The following is a 17,453-nucleotide window of genomic DNA, read 5'->3' as shown; positions in this document are numbered from 1 at the left end:
AATTGATTTATAGGGGAAAAATAGAGATAAAGAGAAGACTATTTCCTAAATGATTTGAAATGCAAAAGTATTTTACTTGGAGTTAAATGGGTAAATATATTAAATATTGTCAACAGCTGCTGGGAGAAATCATTGCTGAGGCTATAAGCAGCTTAATAAAGCTGTTTGCATACTTATGGACTCTGATAGCATAATTTTACTGCAGTTGTTTGCTTTCATAAACTCCCAGTATTTTTGATATGTGCTTTAATAAGGCTCGTGTTTTACTACCAGTTTAGAAAAGCCTGCCAGCTGCTTCCAGGTGAGGGACGATGTAACTCTGACATTTAAAAGCTGGTGGACATGTTTGCATATTTAACTTAATACAGGTTGCACGTCCCTCTATCCAAAGATTTTCCCTGTTTCTGTGTGTTTACCACAGTACTGAGACTAACCTTGATAAAGTGTTCAGTGACATCTGCATAAATATGGACTGTATAGAACCATAGTGCTGGTTCATTCAACACTGTTGACCATGGTAAATTATTAAAGCAACTGCAGAACTGGGTTGAGCTCTCTTGTACGGTGCTTGACTGGTTCGAGTTTTACTTAAAGAACATTTACTCCTTTGTGTTAAAAGGTAACTTTTCATTGGAGCTGATAAAAATCACACTTGGGATGCCTCAAGGATCCATTTTGGGGCCAGTCTTATTTAATTATCTACATGCTACTAGCTCAGATTATAACAAATAATAAAAGTTAACATAACTTGTCTTTTGACAATAAACCCACATGAACCCATGCATAGAGGAAATAATGCTTGAATGTGCTACAACTTTATTCAGTTAAATAAAAACAACACTTTTGAACACTCTGGTTCAAAAGTAATAATTTTGAACCAAAAGAGGAACCATACAGAGTTGGCCGACAACCTTTCAAAATAAAAGCAAATCATAAATCTTCCTACTAACTGAAAAATATTTGTAATCAAAACAAATGTGCAGAAAACTTTTGACAAAAACTGTGACGTTTTGCTTGGATGAAACCTTTACGCAAAGATGGCACAATTTGTCATACTTGAGAATATGCTGGTCAGTGGCATTCGTCAAATAATTTTCATATTTTCCATATCAGATGCAATTTACAAAACATTTCATATTTATTCTATAATGTATTAGTGTCACAGCTTCAAGTAAGCACTGTAACCATGCTGTTTCCTCAAAACATGTACAATTTTCATTAAAACTGAAATGATGACATCTCATTTTCTTTCTCCAGTCATCCAGAAAACGGGCATAAAAGATAGGCTGCGTTGTTCCTGGGAGATGATTCAAGCACGACGCAGGTACCAAGCAAAGACTAATTATAGGTCGAGTTTAAACCCAGGAGAGGAGCTTATTGAGCCGTTTGCCCATTACTCTGAGCAGCAGGAACGTGTCCTGTTGACATTTTCCATATTCTCTTCCTATGCTACTATTTTTCCTCCTTTTCTATTCAACACACTCTGGCGTTTTGGTTACAAGTGCTTGAAGAGGTAATCTTAAAAATAAATTATGTAATGGAAAACCTTGGCTAATTGTGCCACTTGGGGCTTTACTCCAAGAGATTTCTCAAATATTGCTGTCAAGGGAGCAACTAGACTTGTCAGAACCTGAGGTGAGGACATGTGGGAGGTGGAGAAGATGGAAAATACTATGTTAACTGGAAGGTGTATAACAGAAATATAAGAAAAAAAAATATATATGTGGACTTTCAAAGCCTGTGCTTTGTGGTAAAATTCACAGAGGGAGAATAAAATTTGCCTAACATCAATTCTAGCTCTCCAGCATGAGTACTTTAGTTTTCTGTAAAAACATTTATTTTATGTTTTTAGATCACTAAAAAATGTCTGTATCAGAACTTTACTCATTATCACAGTTTAGCTGCTTCAGTGGATGGTAATTTAGTCGCAAAGGCCTGAATATTGGAGGTTTGTTGTGTATTTTGTGACTCATTCTAATGGGCCAGAGCTGCCCTTACAGCAAACTATAAAACTCCATGTTGAAAATGACTGGATTTCAGAATGATTTGGTAAGTTTTAGCAAACTCTGCTGGCTCTGTGTTTCCTAAACCCACACTATTTCTGCTCAAGCTACAAATGAGTAGGTGGGAGTAAGTGAACATTTTAAGATAATTTCAAAACTACTTATGAGATTTTTCTTTTAGGAAAAAGTAAAGATAGCTTCCCTCTTAGATTTTTTAAGCATATTCCTACATTGAACAGACCTGACTACATTTTATTAATACAATTTATCAATACATTTACAATAAATGTGATGTGAGTTGGTGTGCTTACAATGAAACATTTTACTGTCACATGAAGCCAACTGTATATCTACATAATCATTTTCTCTTTCAAATTTGTGTGTATGAATTTAGACTGTTAAGAAATGTAAAATCTAGAAATATTGAGATGTCATGTCATCAAAATACAATTCTTAAGAAGGACCTTTTTTATATTCCCTTACTCAGCTCATGCATAAAATATTTACCAGCTGCTCTTTGCAAACAGTGCTGACTTGCAGCAGCTGCTCTCTTCTGCACATGTGTTTGTATAAAGTTTGTATTAGAAACATAAGAATCTGTTTAAAAAACATTGTAGAATTTAGTAAGCATACTGCTATCCATCATAAAACCTTGATGATTTCCATATACTCTTGTTGGCTGCTTTTGACCTCAGGGACTTTCTGTGAATAAGCAGATGTAAAGATTCTAAGATGTATGCAGATGCTTGATTATTAAAAGCCCAATAAATGAGAACCATATCTTTAAGTGTACTGTAGAGTAGATGGGGAGCAACTGGAGATGAATGATGGCGGTGTGATGTGAGAAAACTTCTGTGATTTGGTCAAAAGTCTGCAAGGGTTTGCACAACCTGCTAATAGTCCAGTGATGTTTTGCTTAGGCAGGTGAATAATGAGCGCAGTTGTTAGATGCCACTTTATAGTAATTAAGAAGTATATTGCATTAGATGTAGGTGGAAAATACCGTGTAATGTATACTGTGTAAGCTGTTGCATAATGTTGTAATTGGAAGGTTTTTGCATAATAGTTTGAATCATTGCCAAGTTGGCTTATATTAACTACTTCAATGAACCGTTTAGCTTATGATTCATAACTTCTATTATGTGACTATGAAGCACACTAGTTGACATTAATATCATGAACTGGGTCAGTCAGCTTCTATGTAACTTTAAAAGTTAATCAAATCAGACATATGAATGATAATTCGCAGCAAAACTATTCAAGCTATGTCTGCCATTCTACTAACTTCTTTGTAATACATCAGAAAAGTCCTGGTAAATAATTTCATGTGTAGTTGTTTAGTTGGTTGAGTTAGACTAATAATTACAAGTTTGTTGGGAATAAGCCTCCCTTTACCCTGACATAAATCCATGCCACAGCATATAAAAATCAGACAAAGCATTGATTGTTCTCGTCAGGGTCATGGAGAGATCTTCAAAGGATACAGTAACAAACTGAAGCGTTTCTCATTACGTGTGGCAGAAGCTGAGAGCTTCCTGACTGTTTTGAGCATTCACAAGATTTCTGTGGTGGTTCACTAGTGAAAAACGCGTCTTGATTTAAAGCAGGACTGGCCCCACTGTCCTTAAGAAAAGGCTTCAACAATCACAAAACCTCAGCATGTCAAATCATGAATGGCTGCACATGGATAAAATATGCACGATTCCAAACTGCGTATGTAGGTTGATTGCTGAGAGCTAAACTGAATGTGTGCGTCTTTCAGCAGCCCAAGAAGTAGCTGTTACAATGTTGAGGATGAGACCTGGCTTTCCCTGGTGAGAACTGAAGAGCAGGACGAGAACAAAGTACGAACCGCAGGATGAGGAGTCTGTAATGTAATTATATTTAAGAGACAACCCATAAAAGCAGCTTCCAATTCTTGAGCTTTGAAGCAATCAGCTCATAGAGATCTGTAAAAAAACATACAACTGCTTTTTAATGTTTTGTGCAGGATCCCTTCTGACTGGAGTCATTAAAATTTGCTTGTAGTTTGAAATTATTGAAGAAAATAGCACAGCGCTCGCTGCAGTGCTCAGACCTCAGATAACGCTTCTCACTGGCATCTTCTAAGGCTGGTGGTAAATTGTTTTTAAGAAAGACAGTTTTCTGTTTCTGAAACTGATGGTAGAACATTCCCTTTTCTTCTTCTCCTATTTTTGTATCTTGAAATAGCCATACCATTTTGTTTGAGAAAGTTTCACATCAACAAAAGGTATTTGTGGGATCAGGGTCCTTTTGGTAGTTTTTGTTGTCATAATGATTTAAAAAAAAAGGAAAAATACTTTTGATATTAATGGCCTCACTCAACTACAATAAATTAATGTTATTTTATGAGCACAACTATAGATGCTGAAAGAAATGTTTCTCTGTTGCTCTTTAAAAAGTATGTTAAAAATCTAAATTATATGCAGATTATTACCCTCCTTTTGCTGTATTCTGTATTTATTGTAAATAATCTATTCTAGGTTGTCAGATGTAGCTGTGATTAGCAGCTCCTAGTTAAAAACCTAACAAAAATAGGCTTAACTTTTTGTCCTTTTAGCATTTACAATATGACAAACAGTGACTAACTATCAAGAGCTGAATATGAGTTTTAAGTTATGAAACCACTTTTTTGTATTTTCTTACTTAAACAATGACTGGTAAAATTGTTTCAGATGCTTTTAAACTTATAAATAAATATACATATAAGATTTGCCACAAATATCTAGACATAGATATTCATACCTACACAGCAGCACTCCCACACTGCACAGAAACAAACAAACAAGCAAGCACAGCACACAAGAATCTATTTTGGCATCTGGAAACTCCATCCTGCTAGACATTTATAAAAGCAAATATCCTGCAATATTTAGAACAGAGAGAACTCAGCCTGAAGCACAATGATATACTATTATGCATAGCATTTAGAAAATGCTTTCACATACTTTGATTAGCTGCTTATGAGGTGTAAAACTCATAAAGCTTTAACTGACCTCATTAGGAACGGGACAAGAAGCTTGGCCAGCACCTCCCATGAATCCTTTATGCTGCACTCAGTATACCACACAATACATTTTAAGAAGGACATCATGATTTCTTAATGCCTAATTGGAAAAGATAAAATATCATAAGGATTACTGCAACAAATTGACCCCACTTTTGCTGTCCATTAGATCATTTATCCACTGAGTAAATGCAGAAATGCAAAGTGTTTTATACCCCATAGAGCAGCTGGAAAATATAATTATAGTCACTCTTTTGTTAGGTACAACAGTCATAAGCCTCAAGTAATGAGTTAGCAGACAGTGGAGGTCAGCTGTAGGACACGCTAAGCTTTGCCAATGTTTCAGTGTCACCAACACATGAAGACGTCCCACTTAAAGGCGGGGGGTTCTGGAATGGATCTGCCCACCTTGGTAGTCACTGTGAGGAGGGGCTTCCCTTCTGATGACGCCTTACTTGGTATCTCCTTCAGGACCATGGCAACAGTCTTATCTGCAGCCCTAGAGTCTTTCCCCTACAACAGTGAAATCAACAATGACTTTTGTCAGGACAGTTAGACAACTTTTTGCCCCCATCGAGGGAACATAAAAAAAAAACACTGTATGATATGTGTGAGGCTGTCTAACGACAAAAACATCAATATTTCCACATCACTATGGCAATGAGAAGCATCACTGCACAATGTAGACATTTGACTGCATATACAGATGAGTATGGTTGTCCAATACTTTTTCCAATTTAAGATGGGAAAGTATTATACAGAGTCCAAACTACAGCTGGTAACATGGATAAATTACAACTCTAATAGATGTATGACAGGATAATCATGGTGCTTGTCATAAATCTACAAGAACAGAACAGTATTGAGAACAGAAAATTACCTGATATCCCCATATGTTTTTCCCTTTGTTAATTCATTTTATGTAGAATAGAGCCAAAATCTATTCTAAATCTATTTTTTTAGTTGTTGAATACCATATTTGGCCTTTGGGTGTTTGATTGTGACAGTACATCATACAATTCTTACTTGCATAAATAGAGGGCAAAATAAGTAATGTACTAGTGGATTCAATACATCTGTACGATGACACTAAACTGTTTAAATCAGACTTTGCTACTGAGTATTTAATTTGACGATACTAATGTTTGGACAAAACGTAATTGGACTTTTCTGCTAAAAATTTGGTGACACCTCATGGTCCACAGCTAATAGCCTGAACCGTCTCTCTTAAGGCTTTTGAATGTTGTAAGTGGAAGTTTTAAATGATGATAATACACTCATCTGCAGCCACACAAGTCACATAATAGAACACAGTTTTTGTTAGTTTTTTCATCAATTCTTACCCCAATTCTGTCCTTAAATTGCTATTTTCATCCCCACCACAACCCATGTAAAGCATTACATATACACATATACATTTATTTCTATATGTAGTTACATGATAGTTAGATGGACAATCACGAAAAGGCAAATATATTATTTCAATTGTTTGGTTCCACTGCTTCATCTGAAATGTCTGAGACTAGTGGAGTCACTAGCAGATAACTACAAGAAAAACGGAAAAATAAAAAAATGTTGTTCAGGACTCTTTAACTTAATGTTTTTACTCTGCAAAGCTCTCAGTTCAGACCATGAAATACTCTGCAAGCAAATCTTATTAGGGGTTTTCACATTTCAGCTTGTAAGAAAAATAAATTAGGTTCTTCGTCTACTGATTTCCTCAGCTGATCAAGTGACAAAATGCATGAGCCGAGCCCAGAGGGAGACTTTCCTTAAAAGCCTAATACTCTTGATAAAGCACCTGCTCCCTCTCTCTGGCTTGAACTCACTCGTATAAATCAACAGCACGGCTCGTTGAGATGTAGCCAGAAGCGAAGCGGCAATTGAGCCACCAGAGATTCAGGCAACACAAACATTTGTTCCTGGAGGTTTTAGTCTGAAATGCAAATTATGCCGTTTTTGATTCGTCAGATTTTCGTTTCGTGTCAAATGTTCAGGGCTTGCATAAACTGGGAAAACGTCCAACAAATACTTTGTTTACTCATATTCTTCCATGTTGCAGTGCTTGGAGGAACAGATTTGCTTTAAATTTTTTTCTCATTCCAAAGCAAATTGAGCAACAACCTTAAAATGTAGCATCTCTTAGGTTCTCTATTAAATCTAATTTAGATTCTGCTTATCTCACATAGTTTTACCAAGAACAGTAAGTATTTTTAATAATAATTCAAAACATGCTATTCTTTTTACATTGCTAATCTTGAGTGCATTCAAACTTAATTTAGTTCCTTTACATGAAATGACATACACGTCTGAAACAGGATATTTGTACACTCTGTGTAAAATTACAACATTTTTTGTTAAATGCATTTCACACACACACACACACACACACACACACACACACACACACACACACACACACACACACACACACATATATCAATTTGTAAATTTGTAAAAGCTCAGATCCATGACTTTAAGATTTCTTATAGATTAATTCCCAACATTTGAGGTATTTGTGGGGACATCTAATAATATACTTTAAGGTGAAAATACAGATGCACTGCTTCTCTCTTCTGTTGGATCAAAGAAAATCAAAAGGAATCAGGAAAGAAATAAGGAAATTAAATGTAGACCTCCACAACTAAGATTCATCCTTGGATACGACATTTAAAACCCTGAAGGTTCCATGCTTTTGTATTCAAACAAATACTTAGTATAACCACTTTGTTCAGATAACAAAAAAAAAAAAAAACCTGTCTACAGTGAAATGAGTCATAAAAAATCACAGAGAGAGGGAGATGCCATTACGACAAAAGCAGCAGAACAAAGACGTAGTATAACTTGTAAATGCACAGGGGGACGACTACAGGGGAGACATGTTCTGCAGTCTGATTAAATAAAATTGTTTGGCCATAATGACAATCGTTACTTTTAGAGGAAATAAGGGGAAGTTTGCAAGCCTGAGGACAATATCTCAACTTTAAAGTACCAGGGTTGTATTCTTCACAGCCCAAAGCCGTGGGGTTGTTTTGCTGTAGGAGGGAGTGATCCCATTTACAAAATTAATCATACCACGGCAACATTGATGCCACATGATAGTCAGCCAAGAAGTTAAAGTTGGGCACAAATGGACCTTCCAAGGCACAAAATAAGTTACTTGGTGGAAGAATAATCAAGATAGAGGTGTTTTACAAAGTATTAAACAAGTTCCTCTGAAACTGTCAACACTATACCATCTTCTTCCTAAGACATAAAAGAAGGTTTAATTTCTTTTAATGAAAACCCAGTTGTTTCAACAACAACAACAACAGAATAACCTAATCCACCAGAGCAGAACCTGAAATGACTTGCAGCTTTTGCTAATCCAGACCATTGGGTGAGGGACATATCCACCTGAATATGCAGCTCTAGCCAAGGGATTTGATTTCCTCATGTTTCCACAAGAACTGAAGACTGTATGACTTTCACTGAATCGGAGCAACATCTCAAACAAGAGGCAGAGAAACTTAATATCAAAGTTTCAGCAACTCTCTCTAACACCAAGCCTCCTCCCTCTGACCTCATGCACCTCAAAATGAAGGCACAGTCATTCCCCACAAGGACCACTACATCACTGTTTTGCCTGCAGACATGTGGAGGTGTTCAGTGATCCTTAGGTCGTTTGTCACTGAATAGAGACATGCTACCTAAAAACCAAAAAAAAAAAAAAAAGACAATGAATGATTGGTAGTTAACACCCTACATCACTTAAATGACTTCCTTTTGAACACAGCAATGTGGACCTGCTGGTCAAGGAAAATAGATGATTCAAGAGAGAAGTGGAAGAATCTCTGTGCAACAAACATAAAAAACAAACAGCGTGGTGACCTTAGGTTCTGACTTTCTAAAAACTAGAGTGCAACTTTGACTCATTTCACCTGGTGGTTAGACAACTATAGGAACATGTGATCAAAACACCTCATGCTGTCATCGTTGGGAAGCATTTCACAAACATTGAACCAAATGAAGTATTGAGTCGGTGACTCATGTGACCTTTGCAGAGTAATAATTCTGACTACAACTTTTAATCCTGATAACCCATGATCAGAACTAAAGACACTTTTTGGATGAGAGGTGAATCCTCTTCAAGAAACAAGAGGAGAAGTCCAACTAACTTTATTTTAAGTGCTTACATAAATGCAGCATACCTCGGTTCTTTGTCTCTCGACTTCACAGGGAAGCTACAAACAGCTTGGTCCCTCCAGGCAAACAGAAAATTGATCAGCATGAGGGATGAACTTATACTCTGTGGACTAGAGTGGCAGATACTGCCACGGGTGAGCTGAAATACTGTGGAAAATAACAATAAACAGGATATAGGGGCGACTACTAGCGCATCCCATCTCATTCAAAGAGAGAGCTTTCTACACTTCAACAGAAAAGTCACAAGTTCGTCTCTGTCTGATCTTCTTGATATTAAATTAAAAATTACAGAACATTTTTAAACCTCAATTTGCAAAGAAAGTAAGAAACATGTTAAATTTTGTGAATTCAGGTTCTAGTCACACACTCACAGCTGAAGCACAAAGAATTTAATAGAAAACTGAACTTCCTGTGCTGTTAATTTTCTAGTTAAGATCAGTTGTTCCTGATGAATATATTTGTTTCATTTTATTGCTACTGTTTCCACTGTAGTGACTCAAAGAGAGTTTGGTTCTTATAATGAGTCAGCAGTAAACAAAACAGGAATCTACAGCCTGACATACTTGAAAAAGAGCAGAAATAAGTTTGTGGGAGGAGCGGCGTACATCACGATCCACATTGATCGCCCTGGACTACAATGCGCGAAGCCTTTGCAGCGACATCGGGGAAAAATCTGCGGATTTCTTTGTTGATGGCAGTTATTACAAAGCATGCTCCAAATTAAACTGCAGCTGAGGGACATTTATATCCCTGTGCAAATAACTGGCCTCACTCTAAGGCTTGTCTGTAGAGGATACATTTATTAGACACTCATGTTTTCTGGGTGGTTTATAAGAACTGAAACGTAATCTCCAACTTCCCACGATAAATCTCAGCTACGGACATGATGAAGCTTTGAAACTTAAAACGCTTTAAAGACTAAAAAATGTTATTTGAGTTTTCAATTAAATACCTTTCGGTGCTTGGGGCGAAATGAACTATTCAATTGCAATTACTGTAATGTGCTTAAATGAAAAGCCTGAAGCATGGAGGTTTTATTCCATGGTTATCTAATTACATCCAGGAAAAGAGTACAGATCAGGCTTTTGGACTATTTAAACAGATCAAATGGTTCAGCAAAACTGTTTCTCTATCATGCAGCAGAACATAAGAGACAATATTCAGCACAACTTGGCTACAATGGAAGAAGTGATGTGTGGCATCAATCTTCTTAGAACACATTTGGCTGGATCAAATAGTCAATTTCTCTCACAGCCGGAGCTTTGGTCATTTCAAAATGTTTCAGCTTTTTTGTGTTTGCGCAGCCTTTCATGGGCAGATTGCTCGGACAGCAGCATTTGGCTGGTAATCTGTGGAAGTGTTTGCCTGTCAGGAATGCGAGCCGTAACATGTGACAGACAGGGCTGTGAGGATATAAGCTTTAGTAATTCTTTGAACCCTTCAGTCAACAAAGCCAGCTTCAAGCGATTTGCTGAAAGGCACCCGCCGGCAAAATGTCAGCACTTCCTGTGTTTAACTACAGACCAGCAATTTAAATCTCAGTCATAATCAGGAAAGTTAAATAGGTTTTTGTTGTTTATTTTATTTATTCAAACTGGCAATGGTATATATGTAATCATAGACTACAATTCAGTGAATGAAAGAAAGCACTAAATCTGTATTTTAATGTGTTGCTTATTTGTTGAAATTGACAATTAAAATATAAAGTATTCTTTCTACTTACACACAAAAAATAGAAACAGTTAATCATCGTTCCCCCTAAAATATTGATTCATATGATTATTTTATGGTTTTCTGTTGCAAATTTATTAGATTTTGTCTGTCAGTCTAATCCATTAAAGTTAGTGGGAGAATTAATTACACTCATCAGGATGATTGCTCTAAATTAGAGTTGTTGTTAACCAAACAGATATGACAGTCTATTGATGACAGACAATAAAAGTTTAAATTACTCAATAGTTTTGCAGCTGCAGCTTTAGTGCTATTACAACAATACAGAAATAAGATTACAATGTTGAACTTTTTGAACAAAATGAAGTATTTTGATTTATAATTTAATGCTATGATGATGCATTTAAATTAGTGCTGTACAATGTAATTATATATATTTATTTACAGCACGATGATTGCAGGGTAAATTATTTGATATGTTTAAAGATTTTGCAGCCAAAACTATTGTTTTCCATAAAGAGGTATTATTTGGACAAGTATTTAAACCCTGGTGGCAGTTTAACAGCTACATTAGGATCAATAAGGGCATTTTCTAATGATCTCCATGCATCACTTCACTACATTTTCAATATAATTATGACACTAGAGTCATAAGTAACTTCCTAAAGACATTACATTCATTTTCTAATGAAGCAGGGACCATCAACAGATAATCTTTTATCACAGAAAGCTTCCACTGTAAGTCTGTAAAGTATTTTATGCTAAAGTTAATACTACAAAAATAGCAAAAACAAGCCAGCATCAGAAAATGTATGAGGAATATAAAGTTCATCTAAGGTTCATCTAACAAAAAATGGAGAAAGCAAAATGAGGAATTGTAAGTGCTGGTTACATAAACTTGATTTCATCAACAAATCAAATATTTAAAGATACGATTTAGTTTCTGGATACACTGGATCATTTTTAACAATGCATACCTTGAGTTTCTGTAGTCCAGAGTGATGTCAGTCTGTCCAGAGGATATATTTTTTACAACCATAATTTTGCATCTTGGACTTAGATTTTAAATTAAATTAATATCAACTCCCAGAAGGGACGATTGAAATAATAACAGGTTTTGTAAACCATTTTCTGTCATTTGTAATTTATTTTTTAAGAAAAATGAAAAAATAAAAAAGAGACCACTAATTTAAATTGGATTTGGGATGAGTGAGATTTGATTTTCGCCCAGACCTAATTAATTACTTTTGTTACCCAATTCTAATTGTTTGAGTTAAAATTGCTGACTTTGTTTTCTCTTGACTGTGATGTTTTTTCTCTCTACCAGTGGTGCAACTTAAAGCCAAAGCTTGGACTACACATGAAGTGTGCCTATTTGTGTCAAAATATGTATGGAAAAAGTACACAGGACTGGGACAACCAACAAAAATACTACTCTCTAATTAGAACTGTAACAAGTCACAAGTCACATCTAATCTATTTCATTAAAAGACGTACAAAATTATGAACACACAAGACGATGTTCTTTGTCTGGTCAATAAAGATCCTCCTGGACGTTCCTCTGTATAAAACGGTGGATTCAGTGTTATTTACGGCACTGCAGGTAAGTGCAGGTAATGTCTGTTTATAAATCAAGAGGTAATTAACGATAGTTTCATCATCACACGAGCTATTTACCATTTTTATCTTTGATTGGATTTACAGCACAGAAAATAATCATTCAACCTAGTCCCCGCAAACCTAATTTCAGTGAAGAGCAGCTGGTAGTATTTCATTTTGAAGAGAATGTGCCTGGGCCAAGCTTTCGCAAAAATGAAGCGATGCTCTGGGAGAGGGAGAGAACAGTAATGCCTCATAATGATTATAGATGGCGAAAAACTCTCCCAGAGGTTTCCTGGGACAGCTCAGCAAACATGACTTACATAGAAATGAGTGCAAACGCATTAGTGCGTGCTTGAGAATAGTGACACGACTGCCCATAAATCCAAATTGAGATCAACAGGAATTTTCTAGCTCTGCCACTGGATACGTCAACCAAGGTGGAAATGCTATGTGCTAGGACTAGAGGTATTGCTGGGTTATTCACAAACCAGTGAATAACCAGTTGGATATTCATTAGGGCACAGATGTTTTTTAGCTAACAATTGGTCTTTAAGTGCTTAGTGTCATGCATAGAGTCTGTTGCGTTGGGTATTTTTGTTTTCCGTTTTCTCCCTTGAGCAGCGTCTGTGCTGTAACATTTATTGAAAAAATAATACGATTCCAGTTATTTTCTGATCTCAAACTCCTTTTAATTAAATGTTAAAAGGATCATAAATGGATGAAAAGAATCACTTTCTGACTACCAGAGCCTAATCTATTAGGGGGACGGTCTCGTTACCTCATTGCGTATAATAACCTTCATAAATCACTCTTCTGTATGAATTCCATTATAATGATGATTCTTTTATAAATGGCATCACGTGTATCGTTCGGCTTTGTAATCTGTTACACTTGCAGCTCCGTGTTCAACATCCAAGGTTCAGATGGGAGAGCAAATAAGATGAATGAATTCACAATGTAACCAGACGTGTCCTTCCATCTAATAGACATGTAAAAGCCCATTAGTCTGCATCACAGATGTACACACACCAACACACACTCAGAGTGTGTAAGGAAGACCCTGGCTTCTGTTTTAGGCACTCAGATTAAATTACAGGCTGCCAGAAGTTGTCAGAAAAGATGAAAAAAAGGGTTAAACAGGCTTTTTGGTGATGAGTGACAACAAAATGTTAAGACTTCAACCATTAAGCATATTTTGGGTGCCAACAGTGTCAGTCCTTGCATGAATGGGGTCTGTTTCCAGGTTCAGTTATTGTTCTGAAGACATGTGAAGTTTTTCCCTCACATGAATAATTGTTGCTTTTGAAAAAACATGTACAGAAAGCTCATAATAAAAAAGAAAAAAAACATGTAACAATGTTCATATTTTCATTCTGAGAATAAACCTTTTCACTTTGGGGTTTACATTCCCTTGTACTTACAGACCAGTTCAACCCAATCCATCCAAGTAGCCGTATGAAACAACAACAATATCTATAACAGACCCATCTGCTGAACTACACCAGTGTTTACTTGTCACTTGATGTTTTCAACATACAACCTACACTTAGGCTTTAATAAAATTATGTGAATACAGATTTTAGATAACAAAAACAAGACACTGCAAGTTAGAACCAGTCAACATTCTCATCCTTGTGCCTTTTCTGTCTTAAAAACATCCACAGAAACATACTTGATTTATGAAATTTATCCAAATTTTCAGGATGGGTGGAGCTAAAAGCATCAAGGATGGTGGGAGGTCAGCTTGTGCTTCCTTCCACGAGCGGAAAACCTCAGCAACTACTCGCCACTATCCCAACAGTGACTAAAATTGGTGTGCAGTATTGCACAAAGTTGGAACCTGTCATCATATTCTAAGCAGCAACTCTGCACAACTCAACTAACTCCACATCGAATGGGCAAACAAATAACCAGGACTGCCCTCAAACTAATGGCACCCTGGCAGACAGTCATATCTTCCTTCTTAACATTTGCTATTGTTAAAGGTTTTATGTTCCTTGTAGTTAATTAATAATTGAATCAAAATCTTACAAAGCAATTTACTTTCCTGTTGGAAAGCAAATGTCTTTTACTTTAGGGTTTCAAGTTATTTATTCTGAGGGGAAATCACTACTTTCTCTGCCAGGAGAATAACAAAACATGAAGCTATATTTTGAAGTTTTCATCTATTTAGAAGTCAAACCAAAGTTTTGACTTGTGGGGCAATAATAAGGTTGCAAACCAGATAAAAACATCATGTCTACTTAATTTAGACCATTTGCTTTTATTGTGAATAGCATCCATGAATATAATGATTTAGTTTTGTAAAATATACAAATCAAATCTCATGAATCTAAAAATAAAGTCAGACATAATTGCAAGGTTTTTTTTTTGCACCACTTGCTTTCATTTGAAGACTTTTTACAGTACCATAGAAAAAGTAGTTCCTCTTATTTATAGCGTGGTGTCACCAGGTCGAAGATTCAATTTTTCTAATGTGGTCACGTTTTTCCTTGTTTGAGCTGAGGTCAGGAGGTCAGAAACACATGTTGGCCCAGTTTCACCAGCCAAACTAGGTGCCAAAATGATTAAAAAAACAAGAGGGTGCTAACAGACCTTAACACGATACTCATGTCAAACCTTTCAACCTGAAGCAGCGTGATGTGCAGATGGCCCAGGCTCCAGTTGAAACGTGAACATGAAACAAAGGCTACTGCTCATGAAAAATTAACTCTGGATTACAGAGCATGTAATCAGTCTCAGTTTGGCTGCATAAATCCCAAAGATGAAGGAGCAACTGTGACCTGATATATGAATATGTATACACACTGGACATTGAGCATGTTTTGTTGCAAATAGCTGTGAACTGGTGAGAGAACACAGCTTATTAAGCTTCAGCGTGAAAATGAACCTGCTGTTTTTTTTTTGTTTTTGTTTTTTTTCTTTTGCTAGATGAGTCATTTATTATCTTGAATCAAATTTGGTAATAAAAAAACAGCTTTTTATTGACGTCTTTGGTATGTTTGACAAAACACTCTTAAGTATGTAATATTTAATTGCAACTGCTTTTATGAATTATGCTACTAATAGAGCTAAAATACATGCACAGATTTGAATTTCTGTCTTGAGGTAAGAATATTAAAAAAGATAATAGATTTAAATCTAATTAAAATGCCAATTGCTTCCTCTAGAACTGGTGTTAATAGTTGCAGCTACTTGTTATTTCTCTGACCTTCATGTTTCATTTTCCCAATTTGTATGCCGCTAATTACGGCTTTTAAATAAGATCTATCTTGTTCAGACTTACAAGCTCGTACTTAATGAACTATTATAAACTCACAGAGGTCTACAAGCTGCTCTGTCGAGTGTTTACCTTCCCCTTAACATGCTCTTCTCTTCTCTCTTCCCCTGAATCTGTATGTTTTCTCTGGAGACTCCTCCACAATCAGGTAACAAGGCACAAAATAATAAGCTTTGTTTGGGCCTCCAGGTTTCTGAGTAGAAGATTGATTTTTTTTTTTCTTTTAGCTCGTTAGATTACTCCTCATGTCTCCTGACTGAGGGGTGAAATTGAATTGTGCACTTTTAAAGTGAAGTCTGTGTGAGCAGAGATCATTCTTGTTTTGGGAAAACACACTGATGGTTCTTTATGGTCGTGTCAGCCACAAGGACAGGGGAGCAGGCTTTAATTTGAGCGGTCATGACCAGCTAGGCAGCTGACAAGCCAAACAGCCTTGCAGAGTTTGCTGTCAGCTATCAATTATTGAAGCTGTGTGGGCTTTAACATCCAAACTATTACCAATTTCATGCCTTTATTTTCATTTCCCTAATAAACTGAGATTTTCACCAGCTGTAAATTGAAGATTAGAGATTAGAGTGTCTTTGTAAGCCTTCATTTTAATTAGCATGGTCTTTTATTTCTCGGCCTTGTAACGAGTGTTGCACCGTCCATTATATATACCTGTTTATCTATACAGGACTGGGGGAAGCCTGGCACCTATCTCCTGCGGATATTGGGTTAGTGGTTATTGGACAATTCTCCAGTGTGTGCATGAATCAAAGGGCAATTCATGCACACACATGTTCATAATACAGAGCAATTTAGGGAAGCCAATTAACCTAATAGTCAAGTTTGGACTGTGGGAAAAAGCCAGAGTACCCAGAGGGAGCCCATGCGAACATATAAACTCCATATAGAAAGACCACAGGCAGGCCAGTATTCAAACCCAACACCTTCTTGCTGCAAGGCAACAGTGTAGTGACAGTTTAGAAATTGTTAGGGCAAACTGATTCCTTATTGACTGATTCCTCTTTCATTCAAACCAGAGTTTCCACATTAGTCAAATTCTCAATGCCTTCAGAAATAATGATCTAAACCTCAAAATCAGCTGACAAGCAAACAGCATCTATGTTCTCTGACAGGATTGTACTTTTACTTGCCTTTAAATGAGGCGTCATTCACAGTATTTTAGTCCTTCTGTTCAGCTTAGAGTCAGGGTAAATTACATCACATCACCAATGACCAGCACTTTTTGTGACAAACAGCTATAGCCTGAAATTCAGTCTCCCAAAAACTGCGGGTAATACTTAAGCAGGAAATGAAAAACCTACTTTTGCATAACAAAGGAATATCTTTTTTCTTTTAGTGTTGCATGTTTGAGATCAACACAAATAATTTCTGTAGTCTACAAAAGAATAGGTAAAAACATAGTTGTTATTCTACGTGTGATTATGGTGTGCTTCACATTTCTACTTCTGTGCTTGCCATGCTTGTAGCAGTGATTGTGCAGTAAGAACTTATATCAATATAGTGCAGTTAATTTGCACAACTATACTTGATGGGCATGCTAACAAGCATGCCCATCAAGTACAATAGATTCAATAGTTTGAATCTGCCTATAATTACTACAATAGATTCAATAGCTTGAATCTGCCTATAATTACTACAATAGATTCAATAGCTTGAATCTACCTATAATTAGTAC

At 36.2% G+C, this 17,453-nt stretch overlaps 1 protein-coding gene across 3 annotated transcripts in view; it reads right to left on the bottom strand.

Annotated features, from left to right (window-relative positions):
• Nucleotides 1–17,453, bottom strand: part of pex5la (peroxisomal biogenesis factor 5-like a) — a 78,151-nt gene that overhangs the window by 40,441 nt on the left and 20,257 nt on the right. For 2 of the 3 annotated variants that reach the window (XM_007552782.2, XM_016671811.1), the window contains exon 2: nt 5,440–5,544. The exons of the other annotated variant lie outside the window; for it this stretch is intronic. In XM_007552782.2, coding sequence (XP_007552844.1) covers nt 5,440–5,544 — 105 coding nt within the window. The remainder of the gene's footprint in view (nt 1–5,439; nt 5,545–17,453) is intronic. 3 annotated transcript variants of the gene reach the window in all.

Source organism: Poecilia formosa, unplaced genomic scaffold (assembly GCF_000485575.1).
Source record: "Poecilia formosa unplaced genomic scaffold, Poecilia_formosa-5.1.2 Scaffold52, whole genome shotgun sequence".
NCBI classification, from domain to species: domain Eukaryota; kingdom Metazoa; phylum Chordata; class Actinopteri; order Cyprinodontiformes; family Poeciliidae; genus Poecilia; species Poecilia formosa.
This window is presented reverse-complemented; position numbering and strand designations above follow the sequence as displayed.